This window comes from Hippocampus zosterae, chromosome 3 (genome assembly GCF_025434085.1).
Source record: "Hippocampus zosterae strain Florida chromosome 3, ASM2543408v3, whole genome shotgun sequence".
Classification (NCBI taxonomy): domain Eukaryota; kingdom Metazoa; phylum Chordata; class Actinopteri; order Syngnathiformes; family Syngnathidae; genus Hippocampus; species Hippocampus zosterae.
In genome coordinates, this window is record NC_067453.1 from 19,072,430 (window position 1) to 19,096,867 (window position 24,438).

At 41.6% G+C, this 24,438-nt stretch overlaps 4 protein-coding genes across 6 annotated transcripts; 2 read left to right on the forward strand and 2 right to left on the reverse strand.

Annotated features, from left to right (window-relative positions):
• Positions 1–2,773: 2,773 nt before the first annotated feature.
• On the reverse strand, positions 2,774–3,773 carry LOC127598449 (protein FAM180A). 2 transcript variants are annotated; one of them, XM_052062309.1, is made up of 3 exons: positions 3,589–3,773; positions 3,267–3,328; positions 2,774–3,177 (listed from the first exon to the last, which is right to left on the reverse strand). In XM_052062309.1, exons 1-3 carry the CDS (start codon positions 3,659–3,661, stop codon positions 2,830–2,832), a joined length of 483 nt encoding a protein of 160 aa, XP_051918269.1. In that variant the 5' UTR covers positions 3,662–3,773; the 3' UTR covers positions 2,774–2,829. The 2 variants fall into 2 exon arrangements, with proteins under 2 accessions (XP_051918269.1, XP_051918270.1); XM_052062310.1 differs by having other exon boundaries at positions 3,267–3,316; positions 3,589–3,766.
• Positions 3,774–4,504: 731 nt separating this feature from the next.
• Positions 4,505–9,176, forward strand: kbtbd4 (kelch repeat and BTB (POZ) domain containing 4). Of its 2 annotated transcripts, XM_052062355.1 has the most exons (5): positions 4,505–4,598; positions 5,728–6,174; positions 6,352–6,493; positions 6,688–6,794; positions 7,013–9,176. In XM_052062355.1, exons 2-5 carry the CDS (start codon positions 5,830–5,832, stop codon positions 7,871–7,873), a joined length of 1,455 nt encoding a protein of 484 aa, XP_051918315.1. In that variant the 5' UTR covers positions 4,505–4,598; positions 5,728–5,829; the 3' UTR covers positions 7,874–9,176. The 2 variants fall into 2 exon arrangements, with proteins under 2 accessions (XP_051918315.1, XP_051918313.1); XM_052062353.1 differs by lacking the exon at positions 4,505–4,598 and having other exon boundaries at positions 5,618–6,174.
• Positions 9,177–9,319: 143 nt separating this feature from the next.
• rapsn (receptor-associated protein of the synapse, 43kD) lies at positions 9,320–18,616 on the forward strand. The gene is made up of 8 exons (XM_052062356.1): positions 9,320–11,421; positions 11,849–12,187; positions 13,186–13,344; positions 14,875–14,973; positions 15,060–15,182; positions 15,846–15,899; positions 15,986–16,185; positions 16,758–18,616. Exons 1-8 carry the CDS (start codon positions 11,197–11,199, stop codon positions 16,828–16,830), a joined length of 1,272 nt encoding a protein of 423 aa, XP_051918316.1. The 5' UTR covers positions 9,320–11,196; the 3' UTR covers positions 16,831–18,616.
• Positions 18,405–24,428, reverse strand: ighmbp2 (immunoglobulin mu DNA binding protein 2). The gene is made up of 16 exons (XM_052062352.1): positions 24,094–24,428; positions 23,680–23,762; positions 23,318–23,487; positions 23,044–23,239; positions 22,869–22,963; positions 22,444–22,607; positions 22,142–22,342; positions 21,700–21,835; positions 21,436–21,610; positions 21,148–21,330; positions 20,958–21,076; positions 20,407–20,501; positions 20,039–20,162; positions 19,179–19,949; positions 18,910–19,109; positions 18,405–18,647 (listed from the first exon to the last, which is right to left on the reverse strand). The coding sequence occupies exons 2-16, from the start codon at positions 23,754–23,756 to the stop codon at positions 18,450–18,452; spliced, it is 2,904 nt and encodes a 967-aa protein (XP_051918312.1). The 5' UTR covers positions 23,757–23,762; positions 24,094–24,428; the 3' UTR covers positions 18,405–18,449.
• Between the last annotated feature and the right edge of the window lie 10 nt (positions 24,429–24,438).

The window sequence follows — 24,438 nt, forward strand, 5'->3', positions numbered from 1 at the left end:
GTTTTACCGATATGTTTTTTTTTCAACATATGTCTCAAAGTTCAGTTGTGAAGACATGTTCCTGTAGTATTTTTTTTTTTCATAAAGGCACTGATATTTGAATTTGTATTGAAGGAAATGCACCTCTTCTGAGCTCCATCAAGCAGTGATTTTACCTTTTGACTGACCCGGCTCCAATTCTGTTTGACTCTTTAATTCATGTCTACCAGTAGAAGAAAAAAAGTGTATATATATATATATATATATATATATATACGGTATATATATATATATATACACACCCTCCTCTGTGATGTTGTTTGGTGTACTGCTTAATGTACAGTAGCTTGTTAATATTGGAAAAGCATTGTTTCTTCTTTTTTTTTCAATGGAAAGTACTCACTGGTGAGATTTTTAAAAGTGGTTTTAAAAGCCAATAAACTTTTTTTAAAGAATGTTTTGGTGTTTTGAGTTCTGTTTGTTTTGTTTTGCTGTACATTCACACCAAATGATTGCACCGTGGTGGGATTGACCACAATATTATGGACACATTTTTCTTTTCCGGTTTCAATGTAAGAGCTGCGTCTGGCTTGATAAAGCTAATAATTCTTCCAGAACAAGGTCGCTCTAATGTTGTAACCAACCGGTGTAGCGGTAATAAATGAACAATCAAACCTCTCCTTCCGCCTCTTAGCATAAGGTCAGAGTTCATCAGGGCTTCAAATGACACCCAAGGTCACGGGGTGCTGGCCCATCCGAGAAACAAGGTCCGACCAATCAGAGCTCAGCTGTCCACTCCTCTCCGCTGCTTTCCCAGGCCCTGGCAATATTCATTCCATGTTAATGTCCCTTAACCTCACTGATCAGGCCCGGGTTAGCAGCTCGGCCTTTCTTGTTTGATGACCTCCATACGCAGGCCACCACGTTTGGCAGCATAAGTCAACAGATTTCATTGGAATATTAGCATCCCTTTTCTGATGGAATCAAAAGGCCAGACGACCAATGCAATGTGTAGCTCGGTTTATTTCACCTAGTGGAGTATGGATGAACGATTTTGAAAAATCTTCTAATTGTTTGATAGATAGATTGATAGGTATGAGGCCTACGGAGCGACCAAAAAATAAAACATGGTATTTTATTTTTCAAATTTCAGCCATTGCAGTTTGAAAATTGTATTCTCCTACGTTGCGATGTCAATTTGAATTTGATGAATTGCTTATCCTGGGATGCAGTCTAAATAACATTGTACAGATTCATCCAATATTTATGATGCACCAAGCAAAACCGCGTTTCCATTGTCCACTGTCACCAGCCACAAAATTAGCAACGCCTGTACAATTGAATAGTGAAACAAAGAACACTAATATGCAACACAATACAATACACTGCACTTTATGTTGCAGCTGTAACAAAACACTTTTTAACATAAAATAATAATACAACACAACATAATGGGATGTTGTGATTTTCTGGTCATGTAGGTTTGGATTAATGAATAATCATTATAGAACATTATAAAAAAATAAAGCGTGATCATTCTCATTTCTGCAGTTATATTTTCATGATGACAAAGTGCTTTTGGTAAGGACATATTGATGACATTATGAAAGCTGTGTTGGCCTAACTAATGTTGTGGCTGATGCATGTACAAAATGGAGTTGCAGGATCACAAATGTCATCCATATCGAAATAAATTTCATAAACCTTATACACATTTAGGGAGATGTGTCCACTCAAAGTGTATGTAGTGTGTGTGTGTGTGTGTGTGTGTGTGCGTGCACGTGTGAAGGGGCTGGTCTCATAGCTGGAGCCTATTGTGGCGCTGGTGAATGAAGGCCAGGACCTAATTGTCAAAAGGCAATGGTGGCTGGATGGATCAATATCAGAATTAATTAGGCAGTTGACTCATAGGCGTCGATATCTTCCGATAATTAGCGGCTTCCGTGGTCGGAGCAGATGTTGTGCAGTGTGACCTCGTTGCCTCTGGGCCATAACCTCTAATCAAATTGGTTTATTGTTGGAAAATAGTAAATACAATCTTTTCAGTTTTGGATCATTGCAGGTGAGGGCACGGTGAACCAGTGGTTTTCAGAAACATTTAACATGAATTCACATTATCAAGGCTCCCTTAGTTGACAAAAACAAACGAAATAACCAAAACTGAAATGTTAATGACATTTTTAAAAAAAAGTTTAAAAAAAAAAGAAACCTAACTTAAACTACAGCAAAAAAATTACTTAATTTTCATCTTCATCAATTGTGGTTTACTTTATTACACAATACTTTGTGACCTTTTTTTTCAATCTTGCACTTGACAAATACTCCATATATATAAAAAAATAACTAAAACAAATACTAAAAACAATAAAAACTGAACCAAAAAAAGCATTTTAAAGAAAAAAACGAATAAAAACTCAGCATGCATGACTTCACCTGCGTTAGCTGAAACAGCTGAAGATTGAATGCAAACAAACAACTGCCATTTTCTAATAGCCATTAGTTTGTCCGTTTTAATTAATGGAGAGTAACCTCACATTCCCCATAATAATCAATGGAAGGAGTGACTACGATTTATGGGTGAACAATTAATCAAATTTGAAAGTCAAGGTTTTATATACTGTGTATATATATATATATATAGAGAGAGAGAGAGAGAGAGAAAGAGAGAGAGAGAGAGTGAAATATATATATATATATTTAATTTTTTACTTGTTTTCTTACTATGGATGATACTATAAATATGAATATTATTCTATGATTAGATGATCATTGTAATGAGAGGATAAAAGCCAAGTTTGTTGCATCAATATGAATTGTTTATTGCTGCACATGTGCACATCACTTCGAGTTTTACATGTAACTGAGGAGATAACTTCCACGCAACTCATGCACTGTGAGATTTGCGAGCTGCAGGAGCATTTCGCCCCAGGCCTCCCGGTCCCCGGGTCGTCGCTGGTTCCCAGTCTGATATGCTGAGCGCACCATGCTCAAGACGAGACTCTCAAACAGATCCTGAGTCATCGGCTCCTTCCTCCGACTCTTCAGCACATCCACCATCTGCTGCATGGAACTCAAACTCCGAGGAATGTTGTTATTGACCCGAGAGAGGAAGGCCCGCCCAGGCCTCATTGATGCCATCTCCTCATCAAGCAGGACAATATTGCTGTCCTGGTTGAGTTCTACACCAGCCAGCAAAAACTGCAAGAATGGGTTTCGAAAGAACTTGTCTTAAATGGAACCAGAGTGTTGTAAATTATATTCACTGAACTGTAGCATGGCAACGGTACCTCGAACATCAGGTTTGGATCAACAACTGTCGAGCGAGTTGGACTTTTACCTGCAGATGCATCTAGAGATTAATTTCAAACAAATATATCCATTTTCCAAAACACATAAAACTGGTAGTGCGTGTATGAAAAGTTGCTATTTATATTGTCTAAACCAGTCACGCTCAAATACCAAAAATTGGGGTTTGCCATGCAAATTAAACTACAAAGTTAAAATATAAAATGTCTTCAGGGTGGACAGTTTCATTGAATGTTTATCAACTTAGTCTTATTATGGGACTAAATTCAGTCTCCGTCGCAGCTCCGATCTGCTCCAACTTACCTTGCAGTGCTTGTTTGAAACACATCCACATAATGACCAGCTGCCAAATTCTTAATTTGAGTTTCATCTTCATTCTTCGTTTCCAGCATGACACGACTGCATCCTTTTTCTCGCTCGTCTGTCCATTCGTGAGTAGGCAGAGACAACACTGTCAAATACCACACATTTTTTCCCTGCTGGAAAATGGAATCCAAAGCCAGATGGCCGTGATGTGAAACAGCAATATTCTGGATCTTACTCTTTCTGATCCAATGTGTTTTAATCCTGCAGAAGTAATCAGGGTCGTTAACAGTTAATAGAGGCTAAGTAACTCCCTTGACTTTTTATTTTTCAAATACAGTAAGTATATTAGTATATACAGTATGGGTCATAGTGGAGCCAAAAAAATGGAAGATTGGTTTGGATTTAACCAAACCAAATCACACCATTACTTTTAAAAAGTACCATTCTCAAATTGTTTCCTCACCCTGTGTATCAAGATAGATAAATTGGTTTGATCTTGCCGGTGATTTGTTGTTGAATAAACTTGAATATTTGTGGGGTTGGAGAGCTTGGACCTGTTGTTGCATATAAACATGACAAAAGAAAAACTGGAAACAATAAACAACTCTTAATGTGGTTAGCAAAGTGCGCACGGCCTTTTATAACAGGGATTTTATGGGTTTTATTTGTTTAGATCAAACAATTTGGAATTGGGTTAGTAGATTTTAGAAATGGACTGTCACTGATAAAGGCCCTGGTATTTCTACCTTTGGTACGCAAAGGGGTTTAACACTGATAACAGTTACATGAGCAACCCGACGTTTCGTATTTTGGTCAAGTACACAAGGTTGCAATGGCCGGGAATTGAAACATAAACCGCTGGGCTGGAATTGGAGCAGCACCTGCAATATACTTCTGGCCTGTAAGGGGCGGTAGCGTACTTACGTTAGCTAGAAACATAAAACACAAGAGAACGATGATCAGCTGACTGTTGTAAAGTTTATTTACTTCCGGTGAGCAGTTTCGTTGTTTCTTCGTGCTACAGTGGTTCAAGGTGATTGTGATGATTTGATATTATTATTCCTAGGTAATATCGATTTTTTTTAATAAACACCAACTGACAGCACGGACCTGTGCTAACAGGCGCTAAAGCGATTTTCTGTACAAAACGGCTAATGTTAGCATCACTGGCATGTCAGATAGCATCTAAATATTATTCTCATTCAGAGTTTGCTTCATGTACAATTCACCGAGGGCACGGGCAAGGAATAGGAATCTAGGAGGGCCCAGGGAAGCACTTTAAAACGGTACATGTGAGTTACGATAGTTAACAGGCTGCAAAAGTGCGTCGCATGCCTCAGTTTCAGGCTGTTTCTCATCATGGCGTGCGTGTGCGTTTTCGTGTGCGTGTACGTGTGCAGTGCCGGTAAGGGTAGATCCCGGGGGTTAGTTGATCGAAAAGTAGATCTTACTGTTTATTATGTCACGAACCTAATTGAGTTAGCTTTACTTGCATTGTGCTCATCGCCCTTTATTTGGAACCACATTATGTTAGTGGCTCCTTAAGTGTCAAATATTAATATGCATATATATAACAGGTGTTGTTGTTGTTGTTTTTTTAAACTTTTCATATGTGTTTGTCTTACAAAAGTTTTTTTTTTTAATGTACTGTGTTTCAGGTCAAATATTTCGCTGAAGCGACTTAATGACGCTTTTTAAATTCAACTTTTCTTGCCTTGGAGCTTTTGTGAAGCGCCTGTCTCCACTGATGTTTTATTAGGGATGCCATTGGCAATTCCGCATTACTCCACTTCTATTAAGGTTCACCGTTTGCATCCCACAGTTTTTTCAGTGTCACGGGAATAATGTGAACCCTTAATAGACAAGAAACACGACAACCACTTCTTTTAGAATTTTGAGAGATACAATTTAATAGAAACTTGCATGCAGAGAGACAGTTTGAATACAAGTAGGCTGGCTGCTGCAAGGAAGTGCCTCACAATTTTTCTTACAAACCTAAATTGTCTGCGTTTTGCGTTCACTGTTTTCTGTCATGCGCACAGATCATTTACAGAATTATCTCATCAATCAAAATGAAGCTGGGAACGTAGTATTGGGAATACTGAATACATTTTTCTCCCAGCCAGGCAGATGGAGTCCAGTGAGGAGGGGGGCCTCAGTGTCGGGGGAGAAGAGAATTACTTCCAGGGGTACACCTTCACCGACCGCTCCCACTCCAGCCGAGTGGTGAAAAGCATCATGGACCTGTGCCTGGAAGACGGCCTGTTTGCCGACGTCACCATCACAGTGGACGGCAAAGAGTTCCACCTGCACCGACTCGTGCTGTCGGCACAGAGCAGTTTTTTCCGCTCCATGTTCACCTCCAACCTCAAAGAGTCCCACAACCGCTGTATCGAACTGAAGGATGTAAGCGCTGCTGTTTTCCAGCTGCTGGTTGACTACATCTACCACGGGACCATTAAACTGAGGGTGGAGGAGCTGCAGGACACCTACGAGATGGCAGATATGTACCAGTTAACGGCTCTTTTTGAGGAATGTTCTCGCTTTCTCTCGCGGACTGTGGAGGTCAAGAATTGTCTCCAGGTATGTTGGTGTTCCGCATGTGTTGAAATCAGGGCCTGACCTATCGGGATTGATTTTGATTGTTTTGAAAAGGGCAAGTATCAGCAGATTAAATTGGTGCATTGGTTTCACGGTCAGGCCCCAGTTGTTATGATACGTTAAAAAAAAAAAAAAGTTTATCATGATGTCCTTGTCCAGGTGATGTGGCTTGCAGACAGGCACAGTGACCAGGAGTTGTACACATCTGCCAAACATTGTGCTAAAATCCACTTAGCCCAACTTCATCTGACTGAGGAATTCCTCAATCTGCCGCTCTGTCTGCTCTTAGACATTATCAAAGGTATTACTGCTTCTTGCTCTGCCACAATCCACAATGTGTTTTTCGAAACATTGTAGTTCATTAATTACAAGTGTGTGTTGTATCAAATTACATTAATAGTATGGACCTACACAATCAACTTTTTTTTTTCAAGAGAAAGACAACATCTTCAAATGAATGTTGTATGAACGAAGTGGTTGTATTTTTTTCGCCAGATGGAGTTCCAAGTTCACAGAATCCAACTCTGGCCATTGAGTCATGGATAAATCACAACAAAGTGGAAAGAGAAGAGTTTGCTTGTATTCTCCAAGAAAATCTGAAGGTAAAATTTCTGCACATTTCATAAAAAAACTCATCACGTGACTGTTTTTAGATTATTGTTAGATTCAGCACCATCTTGTTTATTGCCTCAAAAATGATCAAATCAGCAAAATTCCCAGCCATTTGATTGTTTTGAAAAGGCCTAAGATCATCTGATTCATCGCTCAGGCCCTATTTGTCAGCTTCTGTTTTTGAGTCTATTTCTTCCTGCGGCCTCAGGAAATCGGTGAGAACGTTCACATTTATCTGATCGGCAAAGAGGACACAAGGACTCACTCCCTGGCCGTGTCTCTTCACTGCGACGAGGACGACGCTATCAGCGTCAGCGGCCAGAACAGCCTCTGCCACCAGATCACCGCCGCTTGTAAGCACGGAGGTGACCTCTACGTGGTGGGCGGCTCGATCCCGAGGCGCATGTGGAAGTGCAACATGCACACCATGGATTGGGAGCGCTGCGCGCCGCTGCCTCGGGACCGCCTCCACCACACCATGGTGTCGGTTTCCAGCAAAGACGCCATCTACTCTCTCGGCGGGAAGACGCTGCAGGACACTCTGTCCAACGCCGTCATCTTCTACACGGTGAAGGACAACATGTGGACGGAGACCAGCCAGCTGGACACGGCGGTTTCAGGAGCCGCTGGCGTCAATTTAGGAGGTACAATTTATTTGCTTGGCGGCGAGGAGAACGACATGGACTTTTTCACCAAGCCGTCGCGCCTCATTCAGTGTTTTGACACAGCATCCCAGAACTGTCACATTAAGCCGTACATGCTGCCGTTTGCCGGGTGCATGCATGCCGCCGTCCATATGGACGTCATCTTCATTGTAGCGGAAGGAGACTCGCTAGTTTGTTACAATCCATTGCTGGAGAGCTTCACTCGCCTGCGTTTCCCTGAAACGTGGAGCTGCGTGCCGTCGCTGTGGAAAGTGGCCAGCTGTAATGGCTGCATCTACGTTTTTCGGGACAAGTGTAAGAAAGGCGACGCGAACACCTTGAAGTTCAACCCGGCGACGTCTGTCGTCTCCGTTATCAGAGGGCTAAAAATCCTCCTGACGAACTGGCAATTTGTTTTGGCCTAACGTTTCCTCTTCCTTGCTCTGAATGTACATATAAAAACAGACACAACTGTTGAGACACGCCTCTTCAATCATTTCATCAATCAAATGCTGTGATGGGCTTGGACATTTTGGACAATTGAAACTTTGTAACTTTGCGGCAAGTTTGGTGGAAAGCTCTTTTTCCCAGGGTGCACCAGTTCACAAACAGGGTCCATAAAGGCAAGCTTGGAAAAAGATGAGTGGTGGTGAGCCAGGCCTTCTGGTACCATTCATGACTGTCGTACACATTTTTGTCTTGACCAATTAAATGAACCCATTACAGTGAACACGACTTCACTTTGGGTGAGCCACATATTTTTTTTTCCTGTTCGGGGGCACCTGAAACCTAGCACAGGTGACTTTTGGACTTTTTAAATGCTCTTATCCCAACTTAGACAGCCTCTAGTGTTTTTACTCAACCAGTTTCACTGTTTATATAACCAATCCAGCTATTTGTATGAGCGCTTGTCTCATTGTGGTTGTGTTTGACGAGGAGTCATACGATATGTCGCGATGGCGTAGCCAGTGATGCGCAACCCGTATGTTTATTCACACACACATGCACTTAACATCAAGTATAAACCTTTTACAACTGTACAGTTTATTGGAAAGAAATGTTTCAGAGGCTCCTTAAGTGTCAAATATTAATATGCAATATATAACAGGTGTTGTTGTTGTTGTTTTTTAAACTTTTCATATGTGTTTGTCTTACAAAAGTTTTTTTTTTAATGTACTGTGTTTCAGGTCAAATATTTCACTGTAGCGACTTAATGACGGTTTTTTAAATTCAACTTTTCTTGCCTTGGAGCTTTTGTGAAGCGCCTGTCTCCACTGATGCTTTATTAGGGATGCTTTTGGCAATTCCGCATTACTCCACTTCTATTAAGGTTCACCGTTTGCATCCCACAGTTTTTTCAGTGTCACAGGAATAACGTCAACCCTTAATAGACAAGAAACACGACAAACACTTTTTTTTAGAATTTTGAGAGATACAATTTAATAGAAATTTGCATGCAGAGAGACAGGTTGAATACAAGTAGGCTGGCTGCTGCAAGGAAGTGCCTCACTATTTTTCTTATCATATAGTATATAGTACAAACCTAAACAGAAAGTTATATCTTTCCTTTTGACGGAACTGACGTCCACCACATTTTGTCTGTCTAGTTATAATGCTATAATATCAGAAAGCATAAGTTCATATGATGGTACAATTAACAAAATAGAATACATACATTTGACAAGTGCAAAGAAATATATTTTTCAAAGATTAAATCATCTTTTTTTTGTTTTTTGTACAGTTTACTTACTGTAATGCTGACTGCTGTCAGCCAGAGCTCACGCCCAGACACTCACGCAAACTTGTTGATGACACAAGATAGTCAAGAGATACTCCACCAGGCCCCGCCTCTTAAAGGCAAATCTATCTAACATACGGACAGGACAATATACAGGATTTTCTGTACTTGTTTTGTGTTCAAATACATTCAGAATGTGTTTAGAGAGTGTGTTTTCATAAATGTAAGCACGTTCTATGTGCTTCAAGTATGTTGGGACTGGTATATAAAAATATATAAAAATGGTGTAGTATATGCTCTCGATAAACAGCATATCTTAGCCACTGCTTGTGGATCTGATAAATGAGGTTTCACTGTGTCCAAATTGTTAAATGGGGAGTTTACAGTTTTAAAACTGCTGACCAGATTTGAATGTTGTCTCGCCTTTCTGATGTGCGATTCAAACATGACAATCCATACTAGCGTGTGGGTGCAAGTACATATCCGTGCTAACTAGTCACAGAGAACGCTGACCAGCTTCAAGAAAAGAGCATCACGAACGATACTAAGCTAGCATTAGCATTGTAAATGAGCAGATGTTAGCCATGGCTGTTACATTGATAGCGTGGCTATTTTTTTTGTAACACAGTGTTTACTATACCGCTAAATGTTGTTGGTTTAAATTTATATATTTTTCTGGGAATGTATATTCAGTTAAAATCAAAACAAGGTAACATACAAACCTGTCGAGCATAGGCGTTGCTAATTCCGCGTCGTTCCTGAGGTGCCTTTCTCTGCTTTTTTTCTGTTGGTCTTCTATGCCCCGTGGGGTGCATATGTGCATACTTGTTTTTCTAGATGTGGATATTCCAATATAGCGTAGTTTACTTAGCTCCTGAAGCCCAAGCTAATCAAACGTGAAGCTGTATCATTGGAATGTGGTGGTTTCTTAAAAATCCCAGATGTAGAAGAGGCTGATTTTCTCACAGGTCATTTTCTTGATGTACTACCATCAGGCCGGATTGACCAAAAGGGATGTTTTTTTTAAAAACTGGAAACTCTACCTTTTAGCAGCCTTTAGAAAGCGAGAGCCAGAGGTGGTTCTGTCCTTGCTGGACAAAAGGAGACGAAGGAGAGAAAGCTACTCCTGAGGCCACAACTTTGATCCCATAGATGTGCTGCAGGAGACTGTGCAGTTGAAACCCAAGCCCAGTTACATGTCAGACTTTGTGAACTATTCTAAGCGTCAGTTGCTGACGCTGAGATGAGTGGTGGGGTTTTCTGGGAGCACATATGCGCCTCCATAGGGACTCCCGTTTCTAGACTTCCAAGATCACCGTCTCACATGTGGAATCTGTGAACCCTGGGAAATAAAACTTGCACCTCACTCCATTGATCAACGTGGGGGGCGGATATTCTTTGTTGTGTTGGTGATCCTGAGGAGTATGATGGTAAATGACTGGCTGACATCAGTATTTCGTGTGAAGGTGGATCGCTAGGAGCTCTGGTGACCTTGGAGCCGCTTGCTGAGGACAGAGCAGAATTCCTGAAGGGACACATGGTTTGGAGTGACAAGGCCATCTGCTGTAGCGCCAGCACTACAAGGAAGGTGGAGGGGGTTGGACAGAGGGGTGCTGAGAATTCCTTTTGCTCGGGTGTGGAGGGAGTAGATATTCTGGGATATCACTGCTAGCCCTCCAGCTAGGAAACGTGTTTCTTTGGAGTTTTTCAGACGGAAATCCGAGGAAGAACTTTGAAACGCTTCATGCTCAGGAGCGATTATTGCAGAGTTAAATGGAGAAGATATTTGCCTGGCCCTTGGGTTTACCACAAAGCCACTGGTGATAATGGTCTAGACTTCGTTGGATCCAGTTTCCTTGCCGTCCCGCTGCAGCCCGAGTTGAGAGACCTGGATGTGTTAGGCCTTCTGGCACCGAGCTCTCAGGGGATCATCTTCAGGGGATCTTCAGTGTTCAGCATGGCGGAGTTTTTCTTTCTTGCTGCCCCGTCGAAGTCCCGTGGCCTAAACAAATGACTTTTTTTATGAGGCACCTCAATACAGAGATGGGCCAGGACCAAACTAAGCAACAGATAGAGAAAGGACTGAAACTGTACCAGTCCAATCAGACTGACAAAGCTCTGCAGGTGTGGACAAAAGTGTTGGAGAAAACTTCGGACCCTGGAGGGAAGTTTCGGGTTTTGGGATGCTTGATCACGGCTCATTCAGAAATGGGAAAATATAAAGATATGCTCAAGGTAAGACTACCCAACACTGACAACTAATTGTTAACGTGTTAATTGAGTCGCGCTGACAAAACATTTACTGATGTTCGTTTGTAATCTGTGTTGTGCAATCGACAATCTGCCCATATGACATAATTCCAAGAGCACATACCTCTGAACATCATTGTGTCATCGGGACGACTCTGTGCACTAATTGTGTATTTCCACCATGCGCAAGATGTTTTTAAATGGTACCAGATCAAAGGTGATATCTTCTTAGCACCACTTCCATGTGTGGCTTGCACTCAATGCAGAGTAAATATGTGTCCTGCAATCCGATAGTGGGTGTGCAGTGTCTTGTTGACATAATCAGCCTTAGTCAAGCGCCACTTACTTCTCGCTGAATTGAAGAATCATTTTAAAGCCATGTTCACGTCATTATATGGCACATTCTTCCCAGTATGCCTTGGATCAAATCGACACGGCCAGAGAAATGGAGGACCCGGATTACCTGACCGAGGGTTACCTGAACTTGGCGCGTAGCAACGAGAAGCTGTGCGACTTCCACAAAACGGTCTCGTATTGTAAGACCTGCTTAAACATGCAAGGCACCACGGTCAGCCTGCAGCTCAACGGGCAGGTATGTCTCAGCATGGGCAACGCTTTCCTGGGCCTCAGCCTCTTCCAGCAAGCTCTGGAGAGCTACGAGAAAGCCCTGCGCTACGCACACAACAATGATGACAAGATGCTGGAGTGCAGAGTCTGCTGCAGTCTGGGAAACATTTACGTCCATCTGAAGGTAACACAAAAGACAAGTCACGCACTTGTGTTACAGTATATTGAAGACTGTGCATTAATGTTCTATTAGAGAGGTGCACAACCCTAACCTATACAATAAGATAAGATAAGTTATCCTTTATTTGTCCCACACTGGGGAAATTTGCAGTCAGCAGCAGCAAAATTGGGGGGTGGGGGGCCAGAGAAGGAAAAAATGTTTCAGAAAAACTGTACACAGTATATATATAAGTTGCATATATGCATGCAATACAATACATCTTTACTTTGATCGAGCTTTCACAATTGCTGGAAATGTAACAAAGCGCTTTGCAGAACATTGAACATAAAATAACAATGATACAACAGAACACATCACATAAATAGGTTTGTTTGACTCTGATATCACCAACTTTAAATGGAAGATACATGCCAGATACCCTTTAAGACTTTTGAGGTTCCACTGCATTAGAATTGGAGTAATAGCTCACATTTTTATGCAATCGTGTATTCTTTTAAAATCTTGTTTTTGTGTGTGGGACGGGGGTGGTAAGGCGCATGCTGGCCGCTATTTGGCTGTAAGCATTGGTTCTCTTATGGCGAGGCTAAACAGCAGCCGCAGCCCGTTGACATTGAGTGGCACGTGTGACTTGATTGTGCAATCACTCGGTCCACCGATGTGTATTTGCAGAGCATGATAACACCGTGGAGCATCCAAACAAACATGGCCAACTGTTAGCTCATTCAATAGTGGGCATTGTTAGTCATGAGGACCTGCTCTGGGGCTGGGAGGGGGAAGGGGGCGTGATGGCGTACCCTTGACATCAGAGATTTGTAAGCGTAATCCCCCAGTTTCCCGTGGCGTATTGGTTTCAATGGCATTGTGACCATGTGGCATGCGGAGAATGCACTCGCGTGTTATTTTATGCCCACGTCCCAAAAAAAAGTGCACAGTTTGGGCTTCTTTATTTGGATGCTGCCATATTACGACTTCTCTTATTCATTGAAAATGTGTGCCGATAGGACTACGAGAAAGCCCTGTTCTTCCCCTGCAAAGCAGCTGAGCTCGTCAACGACTATGGAAAAGGTTGGAGCCTCAAGTATCGAGCCATGAGTCAGTACCACATGTCGGTGGCCTACAGGAAGCTGGAGCGCCTTCCGGACGCCATGGAATGCTGCGAGGTACTGTGGACCCTTGGTGTGTGTCTTCTCTGGGGTTTGTCAAATTTATAAGATTATTATTTTCACTTCACATGGACTTAAATTTTGGTAAGGAAGTCTGTTCTTCCTACCACTGCTTATGGTAAAGTGAGGTCTTTGGCCTTCCTGATGTCAAAGCTGTACATACAGTAGACGCTCAGTTGCCAACAGGTGCGAACACCAGTTGTTGTCTTGTACTAGACCTTAGACCTCCACCAAAATATGCCCATCGAAGCACTGATTTAAAGTGTTAATGAAGAGAGGGCCTTTGGCTCTCTGTTCTAATTATGTGCTGTGGGAAGGGTGCAGGGAATAAATTGATGTCATTGACTTGGCATGCAAATGTAACAAAATAGCAGGATGCTTTTCAGATTTATTACATTTGCCAAATGCATTTCGCCATCCAATTTACACATCCAGTGAAATTTAGAATATGTGTGTACTGGAGGGTGCTTGAAGGTGAGCTCAAAAATATCTCACAGGAGTCGTTTGAAAACATGCTGGTGGTGTACGTACAAACGATGTTGTGTGAAACAAATAAAAACGTAAGACAATGATTTTGCAAATCACGTTCAACCCTTATTTAATTGAATACACTCAAAAAAGACAAATACATCTTCAAATTGATAAACTTTGTTTTTCACAAATAACCATGAACTTTGAATTTTATGGCTGCAGTACGTTTCAAAAAATCTGCGACATGGTCAAGTTTACCACTGTGTTAGAACACCTTTTTTTTTTAACAAAAATGGTGTAAATGTTTGGCAAATCAGGACACTCATTTTTGAAGCTTTGTAAGTGGAATATTCTTTCTCATTCTTGCTTGATGTACAACTTCAGCTGTTCAACAGTCTGGGGTCTCCATTGTCCCATTTTACACTTCATAATACGCCACACATTTTCAATAGGAGACGGGTTTGGACTGCAGGCAGGCCATTCTCGTACCCATGCTGTTTTACACATGTATAATGTGGGTTTGTCTTACTTAAATAAGCAGCGGCGTCCATATTGCTTAGATGGTAGCATATGGTTCTCCGAATCCTGTCAGCATTAATTGTCTTTTCACAGATGTGTACCGTAAGTTACCCACGCCTCGAACATTAAAACAGACCATTGTGTCAGTCCAACAATTTGAAATGTGGACTCATCAGACCACAGAACACTTTTCCACTTTGCATCAGTCCATTTTAGATGAGCTTGGGCCCAGAAAATCCGACAGCATTTCCGAATGTTGTTGATGAAATGGCATTTGCTTTGTGTAGTAGAGTTTTAAGTTGCACTTACGGATGTAGCCCCAGATTGTATTTACTGACATTGGCTGTCTGAAGTATTCCTAAGCCGTGTTGTGATACACTTTACATATTGATGTCGATTTTTGATGCAGGCGTGTAACGTGGGTTTTCGGCCTTGCCACTTACATGCAGTGATTTCTCCAGATTCTCTGAACCTTTTGATGTTGTAGTCGAACTAAGTGATGGAATTATCTCCTCTCGCAATGTTTTCCTCTGATAGGAATCAATGAAAATTGCTCTGCAGCATGGTGACCGCCCTCTGCAGGCTCTTTGCTTGCTGAACTTTGCAGACATACACCGCTATAGGCGTGACTTTGATGTAAGTAATTATCGCTCGTTTTTCCCCTGATCTGACAAATGACCGAACCAGTCGAACTTAATTGTATCTTTTTGAAAACCTTTCAGAAAGCATTCCCTCGTTACGAGTCGGCATTGGGTATCATGACCGAGATTGGGAATCGACTTGGACAAGCCCACGTGCAGCTGGCAGTGGCAAAGTGTTGGCTTCTGCTGAAGGAATATGTGAAGGTGCTGAATTTACCAGTAACATAAATGTAGTTATAGCGCGGCAGCTAATTAGCTGTCTCGTTTTGGTATAAAACGAAACGTGTAACAGATAGGTGCACTGGACAAAACATTAGGTACACCTGTACAAATGGTTAAAATCCCAAACCATGATGACCATTATGTCTCGCTAGCCTCAGGTAGGATCCTTGTACCTTCAAAATCACTTTCAGGAGACCCCAAAAACGGCACCATTGTTTAGTCATTAAGATTTTCAACACTTAATATTGGTCAAAAAACATCCAACAGTATAGATTTGTGAGAAAAAAAAGTTTCAAATCGTGAAGAGGAGGTCTCGGCCCAAGGCTAGCGTTTATGTATATTTGTATTTATATATTCGGAGCTTAAAAAAAAAAGATTTGAATCTTCTCATATCTGATCGTATCAAACCGGATGGAATCGTTCCATTTTAAAGTACGTCCTTATACGTTTAGATTTGTTTTGTAAAAATCACATTTACCGATACGATGAGCCATTTTTCTGTAAAAGGACAAGCTTTTCATTAGATTGAGAACTCCACATGTCAGACGTTGCATGTTTTCGGCTTGAGCCACACTATATCAAATTGAATCGTAATCCCACTGAATCGAAATGAATGAATATCGTCTCTTATATTTTATTCTCCAGGCCCTGGATTCTTTAGAGCGAGCACAGGCCCTGGCAGATGGAATGGGAAACAAGGTTTGTGACGATCCTCGCGCGCAACGTGAAACATTGATGGCAGTACCCATATTTCACCGATGACCTTGTTGTGTTTGCGCATTAAGCTGTGCACGCTGAAGGCCCATTGCCTGAGGGAGGGCATCTACAGGAGTCAGGGCAGACAGGCGGAGCTGCGTGAGCAGGTGGTGAAGTTCCTGCAGTGCGTGGAGGAGCTGGAGCTCTACTGCGGCATGTGCGGCGAGTCCATCGGGGACAGGGACCAAAAGCTGCAGGCCTTGCCCTGTTCCCACATTTTCCACCTGAAGTGAGTGTCGACCAGTTATACATTTGGATACTTCATTGTAGTTTATTCTGATTTTTGTTTTAAAAAAATCAATTGGTTTTAAATACTTCTCAGAGCAGGTTGGTTATTTTTTTATTGAGATTTTTAAAAAGATTTGTTTTCATTTTGGTTTTAATAGTTTTAGTATTTCGTTTTAAATGGACCCTTTGTTCACACATTTTCCATATCAAATCTATCATCGATCAAAGCTATCATCGTTTGAGATTTTTCATCATAGTTGGTTATCGTTTATTTTTTCCAAATGAAATGAAATTCAACCAGTTTTTAGAGCAGATTTGTTTGTTTTTATTAGTTTAAGTTGATATTTGAAATAATTTGACGAAGATGATACAGAACAGTCTTGGCTACAATTATAGCTAGCTTTACAAACTTCAGTTAGCTATCACCTTTGAAAAAAATGACTCTAGGTTGTAATTTGTTTTTTCAGTTTACGTTTTCATTATTTCATTAATTATAATAACCATGGAGTCGAGTCACTGTTCCTGTTCATCTTTAGGAGCACTTTTAAGCACACTGTTTTTTAATTCTTCCAGGTGTCTGCAGACTAACGGGACAAAAGGTTGTCCCAAGTGTTTCAAGAAATCCATGAAACCAGGATTCGTGTGATTTAGCCACCATGTTTGACCAATCGATCTCCAAACACGGTGCACCGATGCCTCACATGCTGCCAATTGGCCTTGACAGAAGCGGTCAGCCTCGGGGAAGAGATGACGATCTTTGACGAGGTTGTAATTCGTGGCTCTGTGCTGGGGCGGCTGCTGAGCGGAAGCAGGCCTCCCCATTATGAGGACTCTCTCATCTTCTTGACTGACATCAGTATGGAAGTGAGTTAAGAGAACGGGGTAGGTAAAAATGCTATTTGCTACATTTTAATCCAGGCTGGAGTATTTGGACTTTGGTTGCAAGGGTGAGAGGAAGTAGCAAAGCATTTGGACCGTACACAGGACATATTTATGAACTCATGCTAGTCTATGCATCGGAAATGTACAATAAGGATAAGAGGTTCTCTTGCTGTTCTTCACACTTGATGCATATTAAGGTTTTATTCAGCCACTTTTGTTTGCATGATATTCTATTCTTGTACAGACAGCAATGTAAACATTTTAAATAAGGGGAGGTGTTTTTGAACTTAACAAGACTCTGATGTCTTTCAAAATATGTATACGCAGCTGTTTACTCCTTGACATTAAGGAGCCGGATCAACGCACATGAAGTTCTTCATAGAAATTCCTTTTTCTGTCCAAATCTCTGACACCAGTAGTGAGGGACAAAGATGGCTGAACAAGGAATCTGATGGTTGCTTTCATGTATTTATTTGAATGTTTTTTTGTAAATAGGCATTAATTAGTCATTTGGAAAACGGGGAAGAATGCTGAGTTTTTGTAGAATTGAGAACTCTGCATGTCAGACGTTGCATGTTTGATTGACTAAGAATGCCAAACACACACACACACACACACGCGCGATAAAATCTAGCTGTGTATTTATGTGAGCACATACAGTCCCTGTAAATATGACTGCAGTATTTAGCAGAAACCATTTGTTACATTCAATATTATATTATATAATATATATTATTATTATATTATATATATTATCTCTGTAAAGGCAGAATATTTCATGCAGCTATTTTATCACTGATGCTGCATGATCACATTTCACAGTGAAAACTAAAATGTCTCATTATTCGCGAGTATGGAAGATAAAACCAAAACGGATGAGTTCTCTTCGGCACAACGGTGGAGGTTTTTTTGCTTTTTACATTCCTCCACTGCTGACATCGTAAGAATGAACTACCTCTCAACTCTGACTTCTCTTAATTATGGTTCACATATGCAGATGAAAAAAAAGATGGGATTTTGGTGTTCTACAGCTTGCAAGAAGATGGGCGTTACTAGTCAGAGCCGACTTTTTCGTAATATCAAAAGATCTTGGCAAACTTAAGGCTATAAGGTGAACATTAACAGTGTGAAGGTGACGCCTTTCTTGTCATGGTACGTCTGCAGTTGTCCCCGTGATCCACCAGCTTTGCTTTGTCTTTGCGACACAAATGTGCTTGCGTACTGTACGTTAAGTTTTCTGCTTCTCCTGTTTGTTCTATTTTCTTTTAATGTCAATGAATGTACCCAGTTCGATGTATTGTATCTTGTTTACAAAATAAAAAGAGGAGGAAGGAAAAATAAGAACATTTTTGGCAGGACTAACAACACTTTATTTCAGAATTGTTACCCATCCTTCTCATTGTTTTTTGTTTTCCTCTGTGTCGCCATATCTTTGAGTTTAGAGTCCAGTTTCCTGTGTAGATAAGCTTTCTTATTGGGGTCCATGGATTTGTCTTTTGTGCCGCTGCCGGCGTACAGAACCCCCTCCTTGCTTATTCTCATTCGAGCGTGAGTCTTGGCTTTATCTCCACAGCCGTGCACCTGAAATGATACAAATATTCTAAGGCCAGAACAAATAAGCTTGACATGCGTAGCATGTGAGTAAGTTGCATCTGGCTTTTACTTTGCCGTCATTTCATGGAATGATGAAAATACGGCGCAGAAGAAATGCGATTTAACGTTTTAACCATAACTGTTATGGTTTGATGAAACATGAATTATGTATCGCACACGCTTTTCAAACACCTTTAAAACGATGCAAAGTCTACTTGTCAAGGTTTGAGTAGTCTTCGTGCTGCCTTACCTCTGGTATGTGGTGACTGAGACAATATTGCCTGTTGCAGAAAAGACAAAGCTGTCCTAGTGTTAGCACGGAGGCTTTACACTTGGCAAAACTGCAGACGCTGTCTGCCTTCACCACAGCGCTGATGAGGGCGTCAAAGTCGTCGCCCGGGGAAGCGGCCGCCGCAATTTCGCAGGCGCCTGCTTTGGTCGTCTTCTTTCCTGGGAGAGCGCAAAAACACAGTCGACACAAATTTGGCAAGGTACAAATGCAGATGTTGCAATGCTAACCTTTAGTGGCGGTGGACTTCTTTGTAGCGACTGAGCTCTGCTGCTTCTTTTGTCGAGCATGATCTTCCCTTTTCTGCTGTTCTCTCTGCATTCGCTCTACGTGTAAACTTTTTAAATCTAATGGAGATTCCTTTGGGGGGTGTTGAGGAGTGTCCTGCTGCTGGGAAGTAGCTGCTCCCTCACTTTCTTCTCTTTCCGCCTGCTCTTGAGCTATTGGCCTGGAGACGGTGATGCACCTGTCTTTCCCCTCGCCTTTACTCTGGTGCGTGAGGCCGAGCTCTTCGGCGATCTGGTGCACCAGCAGGCGGTCGTGGGAGTTGAACGACGGCGGGAATTCGAGTTCACGCTTACTGAGATTCTTCATAAAGTTTTCCACCATCTCTCTGATCTCACTTTGTCGGTTCCTTTTCTGTTCCTCCTCAGTGAGCACCGATACACATGCCTTTATGGGATTATTGCGTTTATTAGCCTGCGTGCTACTTCCACTTGATTTCTTGGGAACCGGTTTGGGTTTCTTTCCCTCGGGCTTCTGCGTTGTCGAAGTGTCAGGTTTTGAGTCTTTGTGGTCACGGACGTAATTCTGCGGGACAATGTCCTGTAGGTATTCAAATGCTGTTCGGACCTCCCCGTACTCAGTGACGTGGTGGACCAGCGTCTTGAGGAAAGCGTGATTTTGAACCGTCTGGGTGTCACACACGATGGCCACATGACGTCTCGCACGTGTGACAGCAACGTTTATCCTTCTGTCTTCTGCCAGAAAACCAACTTCACCTGCATTCAGGAGGTATGAACATTGTTCAAATCAGACTGAATTTGGCAGATATGTTGCCATAGCACCAACACCAAAACTGAAAATGTACCTTTCCGATTGGAGCGGACTAAAGACAAAACCACAGCTTCTTTCTCTCTGCCTTGAAAGCCATCCACTGACTTGATTTCTAGCGCTGGATGCCTTGCAGAAAGTTTCTGACGCAGGAGGTCGACCTTCACAGAGGCACAAGCATTAAAACTATGATCAGGTGTTAAACAGTCAACTCGCAGTCCAAAACATTTGTTAAACGTTCACAATCTGATCGGAGCCAAGATGAACTCATTCACTCGCAAAGACGTTTTTTAACGTCTTTTCAGACTTTGTCCAGAATAGGCTGGTACTGAATGAGTTAAGGTTGACTTGACAAAAGTCCAATTATAATGCTTTTAAATCCAGCTCCCCATCCAAGTAACTTACCTGCAAATTGTATGGGGCAATAACAGCTATGTCTTTCACATTCACCCCGGCTTCAGTCAAGGCTTTAATGTGCAGTGCTACGATTTCAACCTCACCTGAGAAAAAGAAGATATGTTTGTTCAAAGATCACACCAACAAGAATTCATGTTTTGTGCTTTTTTCTTGAATAAAGGAATGTGGTCGAGATGGACTGAAGAGTTCAAATTTCGAATGGTTTGAATTGGTCCAAAATGTTTTGGATTTTAGAAGTCTTTTTAAAAAAATCTTTGTTTTGGGCTTTTATTTTGAAATGTAGGTGTGTTTTTTTTGGTAGAGTGTGGCTGAACAATTTGGAGTAGGAAAGATTTTAAATGGTCCAAAAATCCAAATAAGAATTAAAAAAAAAAATCTTTATTTTATTTTTGAAATTCTGGGAAAAAAACCCCAAAAGAAGCCCCGTAACTAAAATAATACAGTGAACATACTGTCAAAACACATATTTGATTCAAACATGTTTTACAGTTTACACCATCATTATGCTTTTGAAGTACAATTAGGTAAGAAGACCTAACCTTGGTTGCCTTTGGATTGCTCATCTGCCACCTCCATTTCTGTCAAACCACAGCCAGCTGTGTCGATGAGAAAAAGAGGTGTGCTGGTTTCTTCGACACAGGTGACCCCAGGGAGATCTCTGTTCGTGACATTTATTTAAGTACAGTACTTATTTCTATTTTTGTCTTATCTTTCTGAGCTGATTCTCACTTTAATAAGTGTGCCTCCACTGAACTGTGTGCTGTCAGTCTTCCGTGGTACATCTCTTTGGAGGCCCATTCCATGATGGCACTGTTCATGCGGTACTGAACTGTTAGCATCCGCACAACTGAGTCTCCATACATCTGGATGAGTCTCTCCATTAGACTAAGAGACAAGCCTTTTGAAGCCGCCCTGCAGGAACCATGGAAGAACAATATGGATCATATTAAGGATAGAAAAAAAAAACCTTATGATAGATTTGAAAATGTCCAATATTGGAAAAAAAAATATGTTTACACTTGTGATTTGATAGTAGGTGGTAACTGCTTGTAGTCTCCTGACAGAATGCATTTGCGAGCTTGGAGCAGACCAATCCAGCAGCTGCTCTCCAGCGACTGGGCGCACTCATCAATCACCATCCAATCAAAATGCTCGGCTGGCAGGAACTTCAGAGGCCCGTCATCACATGCACCTGCAGATGCGCATAAACGGCTTCTGCTCATCGTCACAATGACACCCAGGTGACATTTGCTATCTGGCTATTTGAAGACTTTGACTAACCCGTGTTGGTTGACAACACAACGTCAGCGCTTTTTAGAATCTGGCCGATGGCCGTGGCTTCTCTGGTTTTCAGCTCTTTTCTCAGCTCGCCTATTTCCCTCCAGAAGTTGCCCCGCTCTCCTTTCTCGTTGTTCTTCTTCATTCCAAAATGAAAGGATTACACATACAAATTGAGGTTGTCTGTGCATGAATGTCTGGGTAAGGGTTTTGGGTAACTGCTTGCGAGTGTTCAAATTATGGACAGTATTTGTGTGTGATTGTCAATGCACAGCTATATTGCATCGGCTGTGTGTTTTTTTTTTTTTTAACTTCACTCAAGTGGCGATAAATCTGAAGCCTGCCCACCAAACTCAAGGTTCAGCTTTACATCCACCACAATCATCGGCAAGGTGGCTCACATGCCTGTAAGGGACTTGTGCACTGCAGACCTACCGGTACTTACAAAAGCTTTATCAATATCCCTTCGGATGTCAGCAATTATGTTGGCGTTGTCACTCTTGGCGAGGATGGCATCCAGCGAATGCTTCTGTATAGACTCCAGAAGTCTGGCTGGGTGACCGAGCCTCAGAACTTTGGCCTTGCACCGGGCTAAACTCTCCACTAAATTGTCCACTGCCACATTTGAAGGGGCACAGCATAAGACCTGCACAAAAAAATGATATTCTGGTTCATGTGAGATGCTTTACAAGCCACAACCAGTTGATATCCTTGTTACGACAACTGCAGGCAGTTTTTTTGTTGCACCTTTTGGCCTTGTTTGACAGCTTGCAGAATGATCTCCACTACTGTGGTGGTTTTCCCAGTGCCTGGAGGTCCATGAATCACTGCCAACTCTCTCTGAGACAACGCAAAGGTCACCGCTTCTCTCTGGGAATCATCCAGGTTGGAGTTAAAGAATTTGACCTCATCTAATGGAAAACAACACCAAGTCAAAGGTTTTCTCTAAAGAAGACACACAAAAGATGCATCATTGACACAAACAATTCAACAGCTCTATCACAAATGTTGCTTTTACTTCACAGATAAGTTAAATATAGATTGTTTTGGATATCAATGTGCAAGCTCAATATTCTGCGAATCATACCATTGTCATTTGTAATTTGTGTGATTGGAATTTCATGTACAAAAAGGACATGCGTAGGTCTCAAACTAAGTCTGTTGTCACTTACATGGTTGGGAATGAGAAGGTTTGGCTTGCCCAAAGAGAACATTGATCAGATTTGCAGATGGTCCATTGTTGTATCCATTTAACCTATCTAAAGCCCTGCCAGCACAAGAAATGTTCATATGTCACACGGCTACATAGTTGACATTTTAAATGTACAATAAAAAGGCACTGCTTACCTTTTCATTCGCTTATAAGTTACATCATTTGCCAACTTTAAGAGACTGTATAGAGCCTGCGCATCAAAACCGAGCCCATCCTTTGAATCATCAAAAGCCACACTTATTGAGATTTGGCTGACCCGTGTCACAATGCCTGTGCTGATCTGAGAGGTCTCACTGCATCCCCCCGAGTCATATAAACCAACTATGTCCCCTGTGACAAAGGATACAAGAAGTCAACCAGTTTCAAAATCATTGATAAAAAGCTATGTTTTTTTTCCTTCCAATTTACCAGGTCCAAAGCTATTGCTTGGAAGAGATGAGAGGCCAAGATGCTTTCTTGGCTCGAGGACAACAACTGTTCGACCGTACATGCCTGTGGACTGACTTCCGATTTGAAGTTTTAACAGGCACACTCCTTTGTTTTGAAGCTCCTTGAGTGATATGTTCTCCTTCCACATCCTGAGTGCAGAAAACAAAATAATCCATCCATTGTGTATAGCAAAAAAGTTTGGGAACCACTGCACTAACCTAACATGTTGGGGAAAAAACGGAAATAAAAAATGTACTTAAAAACATGTAAGTAAAGGTGATGTATTTTAATTAGGGAAGATAAGGCAGGTGGAGTGTTTCCATTAAATTCTCTTCACAAACCTGGTTTCCTCTATTTCAGCTTCCCTCTCTTCTTGAAGAAGTTCGAGTGTCTTTGAAACGAACTTTTCGACTTCCATCCCTGCCTAAGACAAAAGAAGACAAATATCAGAATCAGAATCATCTTTATTGGCCAAGTACTGTATGTAGAACACACAAGGAATTTGTCTCCGGTATAACACGCTGCACTAGTATCATCGTAAACTACAAATATCAACAACTTGCCAGGCCGAGTCTCCAATGAGCTAAACATTGGCGTGATGGTATTAATGGTCGATTTCTGTGATAATAAGCACCAACATGGTTCAACGTCGTATTCTTTTAAATTCTGTAATCCGTATGCAACGTTGATAAATTAGCTTAGCCACCGTGCTAACGCCACGTTCGCCACATTTCGTATGCAGTTACAATACTCACCTGCTGCAGTTAAAGATGAATATCGGCGATGAAGGTTAAATAAAGGCGACGAAAAAACTGTATATTGTATTTACCAACTGTTCGCATAAAACTGCATTTTCTTGTCGGATAATATAGCCGGTATGTTAGCAAGTAACATGCTAACATTTGTCTACTTCTTAGAGTTGTATGGCGATTGGCAAGAAACGTTCAGATGCATTACCGCCACTTACTGGTAAGGAGTGTGAACCAGGTATGCCGCTAACCTATTACCCCGAACATACATACATAGACAAACACGGTCACACGCTTGTGTGACGAATGACGACACGGTGCAACAATATCTAAATAAATACATCACTTTCG

Coding starts and splice junctions, on each gene's coding strand:
- kbtbd4 (XM_052062353.1), top strand. CDS start 5,722: ATGGAGTCCAGTGAGGAGGGGGGCCTCAGTGTCGGGGGAGAAGAGAAT. Junction 6,494..6,687: donor GCTCTTAGACATTATCAAAG/GTATTACTGCTT, acceptor TTTTTTCGCCAG/ATGGAGTTCCAAGTTCACAG. Junction 6,795..7,012: donor TTCTCCAAGAAAATCTGAAG/GTAAAATTTCTG, acceptor CTGCGGCCTCAG/GAAATCGGTGAGAACGTTCA.
- rapsn (XM_052062356.1), top strand. CDS start 11,197: ATGACTTTTTTTATGAGGCACCTCAATACAGAGATGGGCCAGGACCAA. Junction 13,345..14,874: donor ACGCCATGGAATGCTGCGAG/GTACTGTGGACC, acceptor TTCCTCTGATAG/GAATCAATGAAAATTGCTCT. Junction 16,186..16,757: donor TCCCACATTTTCCACCTGAA/GTGAGTGTCGAC, acceptor TAATTCTTCCAG/GTGTCTGCAGACTAACGGGA.
- ighmbp2 (XM_052062352.1), bottom strand. CDS start 23,756: ATGGAAGTCGAAAAGTTCGTTTCAAAGACACTCGAACTTCTTCAAGAA. Junction 23,488..23,679: donor GCTGAAATAGAGGAAACCAG/GTTTGTGAAGAG, acceptor TTCTGCACTCAG/GATGTGGAAGGAGAACATAT. Junction 23,240..23,317: donor AAGCAATAGCTTTGGACCTG/GTAAATTGGAAG, acceptor CCTTTGTCACAG/GGGACATAGTTGGTTTATAT.
- LOC127598449 (XM_052062309.1), bottom strand. CDS start 3,661: ATGAAGATGAAACTCAAATTAAGAATTTGGCAGCTGGTCATTATGTGG. Junction 3,329..3,588: donor TTTCAAACAAGCACTGCAAG/GTAAGTTGGAGC, acceptor ATTAATCTCTAG/ATGCATCTGCAGGTAAAAGT. Junction 3,178..3,266: donor ATCCAAACCTGATGTTCGAG/GTACCGTTGCCA, acceptor CCATTCTTGCAG/TTTTTGCTGGCTGGTGTAGA.